Genomic DNA, 4,599 nt, shown 5'->3' with positions numbered 1-4,599 from the left:
GTTGGTGACCGCAGTATGGAAACTCAAGCCGTATTTCCAAGCTCATACTATTGTTGTCTTGAAAAATAAGCCTTTGAGAAGAGTCATGAGTAGCCTCGAAGCTGCAGGATGGATGGCATTGTGGGCAGTCGAGCTGAGCGAATTTGATATACGATATCGTCTGCGTACTGCTATAAAGGGGTAGGAGGTAGCTGACTTCATCGCTGAGTTCACGCTTATGGAAGGCGAGGGGGCAGAAGTAGTTCCACAATGGAGAGTCCATACAGACGGATCTTCAAATAGGCAAGCTGGAGGAGCAGGTGTGGTACTCCACACCCTGAAAGGAGATAAGATCGAGTGCATAATTCGCCTGGACTTTCCTATGACCAACCATGAAGCAGAATATGAAGCTTTAGTGGCAGGATTGGACCTCATAAGAGCGGCAGGAGCTGAAAACATGGTCGTATACAGCGACTCCCAAGTCGTCACCAGTCAGGTTAATGGTGACTATGAATGCAAGAACGGAAGAATGAAGAAGTACCTAGAGAAGGTGAAGGGTCAAATCAACGGTCTACAAATCAAATTCGTCCAAATCCCAAGGGAGGAGAATGAATGCGTCGATCGCCTAGCAAAGTCGGCCTCAGCAGAATACATGCCCGTCCCCGATCAGGTATTATCATTCGTTCAAACTTCTTCGCTCATAGATGAAGTAATGAGTGTGCAGGAGATAGATAACGAGAACAACTGGACCACGCCTTTAGTCTCCTACCTAAGGGACGTCGTGCTACCAGACGGGAAGGACGCTGCTAGAAAATTGAAGGTTCGAGCATCACGTTTTGTTCTGATAAAAGAAGTCCTATACAAAAGAGGTTTCTCCCGCCCGTACCTAAGGTGTTTGGGACCTGAGGAGGCAGACTACATCATGAGAGAGGTTCATGAGGGGATCTGTGGGAATTACTCGGGGGTACAATCGCTGGTGAACAAACTGATTCGCACGGGATACTACTGGCCTACTATGCAGAATGATGCGCAAACTTATGTCAAAGCCTGCGGCAAGTGCCAGAGATTCGGTAACAATGTCAGACAACCTTCGGAAGAACTCACGCCTATGATGGCTCCATGGCCGTTCGCTCAATGGGGATTAGACATCATGGGCCCCTTCCCAACTGAGATCAGGTAGCTAAAGTTCCTAGTAGTTGGCATCGACTACTTCACCAAAAGGGTGGAAGCAGAAGCCCTATCCACCATCACAGAAAAGAACATCTGAAATTTTGTCTGGAAGAACATTATTTGCAGGTATGGGATACCCAGGGTTCTTGTCTCTGACAAAGAAAAGCAGCTCGATAACAACGCGTTCCGGGATTTTTGCTTAGAGCTAGGGATCAAGAACCACTACTCGTCAACTGCTCATCCATAAGCCAATGGATAGGTTGAAGTTATGAACAGATCCTTACTCAAAATCATCAAGACTCGGCTCGAGGGGGCAAAAGGCATATGGCCGGAGGAACTACCTAGTGTTTTGTGGGCATATCGAACAACAATAAGGACACCCACAGGGGAGACGCCATTCCGACTAGCATACGGGAGCGAGGCAGTCATCCCAGTAGAAGTAGGGTTCACAAGCTATCGGGTGGACAACTACGATGAAAGCAAGAACGATGAAGCCCTTTGCCTGCAACTAGACTTGGTGGACGAAGTGCTGGCAATAGCAGAACAAAAGTTGGTGCGATACCAAAACCTTATGGCAAGGAACTACAATTCCAAAGTCAGACACAGAAACTTCCAGGTCAGAGACCTATTCTTAAGGAAGGTAATGGGCGTGGCCAAGGATCCTGCCCAAGGAAAGCTCGGCCCCAATTGGGAAGGACCCTACAGAGTTACATCATGGCAAAGGAAAGGAACCTACCATCTGGAGACATTAGATGGGCGACAGCTGCAACATCCGTGGAACGCTGAGCATCTACGAAAGTACTACCAGTGAGAATGACGACGTGGAAAGCAACATCCGAAGGATCCTCATTTCATTCGCATTTTAATTATTGCAACATTATCCAGTTTCCTAGTTTTAACAACATAGGCAGTTTATTTTTGCTACAATACTTTAAGCATTATTTTTAAGCTTCTTTTCCCTTTAAAGAACTACTTTTAGCTTAACAATAAGAGTAATATTCATATATGACTGATGTGTTTTTCTACGAAATTTTATTAAGTTCATAAAGTGGACGGTCCATCCAGGAAGGGTGGAAATTTAATTAAGTCCATAAAGTGGATGATCCATCCAGGAAGGGTGGAAATTTTATTAAGTCCATAAAGTGGAGGGTCTATCCAAGAAGGGTGGAAATTATAGTCCATAACGTGGATGGCCCATCCAAGAAGGATGAAAATTTTATAGTCCATAAAGTAGACAGTCTATCCAAGAAGGGTGGAAGTTTTATAAGTCCATAAAGTGGACGGCCCATTCAAGAAGGGTGGAAATTTTATGTAGTCCATAAAGTGGACGGTCCATCCAAGAATGGTGGAAAATTTTTGGTGAAAATTTTATAAAGTCAGATGGTTCACCCATCCATAAAGTGGACAGTTCATCCAAGACGGATGGAAACTTTATTTAATCCACAAAATGGATGGTTCATCCTTGAGGATCAAAATGTGTCCATAAAATAGACGGATAAAAGTGCTATTGTCCATAAGGTGGACGGATAATCCATCCAAAAAATGAGCGGAACGAACATAAAGACAGATCAATATTGCTCTTCAATTAGTGGACGGGTCTGACTTAAGGACGGATCCAACTTAAGGTCAGACCCAACTCAATAAATACTCACTGCTCATAAGTGGATGAACTCATCCTAAAGTGAATAATAAAGAACCAGTCCTTATAATGGACAGATTTAACATATGGTTTAATCAAAAGCTTCCAAGACCACGAATGGACAGACTTGTCTTGTCATACATCCATGTATGATAAAGTAAAAATAAAAGCCCATCATAGAGGATGGATCTAAATCAGCTGAATCAAATGTGATCACTAAGCGGACGGGTTCATCCTAGAGGACGGGTTCATCCTAGAGGACGGATCCCCAGTGAAGACAGTTATAAAAAGTTGTTATAACAGGCACGACGGAATATTAAAACTAACAATTCACATTTCACTAGAAGACGGATACGTCTAAAAAGAAGATCTTTAAGTCACAAGCTACATATTTAAAGTACTGTTTTTACATGCCACGAAATGGCGAGTAAAAATCAAAAGATTGTTCCCAAAATAGTTACAACCCAAAAAATAAAACGATAACATTTTACTGCTAAGGGGAGGTGATTTCAACATTCCCTTCAACGATTGCAGGCTCACGGACGTCACCATCAACGGGCTGGGCCTGGTTCTCGGGATGAACTGAATCCCCGTCACCAGGGGCTGCATTGTCGGCGAACAAATCCTTCGTGCTCTCAGAGGCGACGGGTTGAATAGTAGCTTGGGGTTGTGTGTCTATGCTAAGTTGAGAAAAATCAAGGTCGGGATAAGCTTTCTTTGCCTGATGGATAGCATCGTCAAAACCGTCTGCGTAGGAGGTCCTAAGCTCCTCCAGGAGGGCGTCAGAGTCGCGATATTCATGGATCGCTGCCTCTTTGGACTGACGGAGTTGGTCCTTGGCATCCTTGATTTCTTTCTCTTTGTCTTCCAAGACCTTCCCCAACATTTCAACCTGCTAATCAAGCTCCTTCCTAACCTTCTTTGAGAGGGAAAGTTTCTTCTTCATATTAACTCTCCAAGTCTTAAGACTGTTCAACTCCTTCTCCGTCTCATTTGCTTTCACCCTGACACGCTTTAGTGCTGTCTCATGATTCAGACACCATCCCATCAACCCCTTCATCATCACTATAGCCTAAAAATAAAGGTTATTAGTGATGGAGTTAAGTGAATGGAAAAACAGGAAGTGGATGACATAACATACCTAGGCAAGACTAAACAGCCCCGTCTCCCCCATGGCCTCGGTAGCATGATTGCCTAAGTCCTTATAGTCTTCAATCAACATGATGGACGAAAGCTTCTCAAGAGCGTACTTGGAGTCCTCTCGCAAGAGGACGGCTGGTTTTTCTTGGGTTGTGGACGGGCCCTTCATCAAACCTTTCCCAACTCCATGCTTGGTCGGAGTGACCGTCTTCCTGCGCTCGGTCTCTAAACCCATGATGGGCTCTAAAACTGTTTTGGGTTTCTTAGGTTGACAACTTTGTTTCTCTCGAGGCTTCCTTTTTGACGGATTAGACGCACCCGTCTCCTTAAGTTTGCCTTCAACCTCTTTCTTTTTTGCTACGTTTTGCTTGATGACGTCTCTTCTCCTAGCAATAACCATTTCTGCAAAAATAGAAGACTGATGTTGAAGACTGAATAAGCATAACAAAAAGTTAAAGTTGACGGACTTACGTGCTCAGACTTGGGCCTCGTATTGAAGGGCGGCTTTGGTCGGCTCTGGTCCGTCACAATACCAGTGCAGCGTATTTAGGTTGACCAATTTGGCCCACGTCCTCTCTTCAAGTTTGGTTTTGTTAAAAATGTTCTCCAAGAAGCTGAATTGCTCAAGCGAGACTAGAGGACGGTCCCGAACTACATAGAAAGATGGATAG

At 44.4% G+C, this 4,599-nt stretch overlaps 1 protein-coding gene across 1 annotated transcript; it reads left to right on the top strand.

Annotated features, from left to right (window-relative positions):
* Positions 1-217: 217 nt before the first annotated feature.
* Positions 218-1,396, top strand: LOC126705204 (uncharacterized). The gene is made up of 2 exons (XM_050404120.1): positions 218-1,155; positions 1,276-1,396. The coding sequence occupies exons 1-2, from the start codon at positions 218-220 to the stop codon at positions 1,394-1,396; spliced, it is 1,059 nt and encodes a 352-aa protein (XP_050260077.1).
* Positions 1,397-4,599: the final 3,203 nt, after the last annotated feature.

The sequence above is a fragment of the Quercus robur genome, chromosome 11 (genome assembly GCF_932294415.1).
Source record: "Quercus robur chromosome 11, dhQueRobu3.1, whole genome shotgun sequence".
Taxonomy (NCBI): Eukaryota; Viridiplantae; Streptophyta; class Magnoliopsida; order Fagales; family Fagaceae; genus Quercus; species Quercus robur.
The sequence above is the reverse complement of the archived record's forward strand: the minus strand, read 5'-3'. Positions and strand labels throughout refer to the sequence as shown.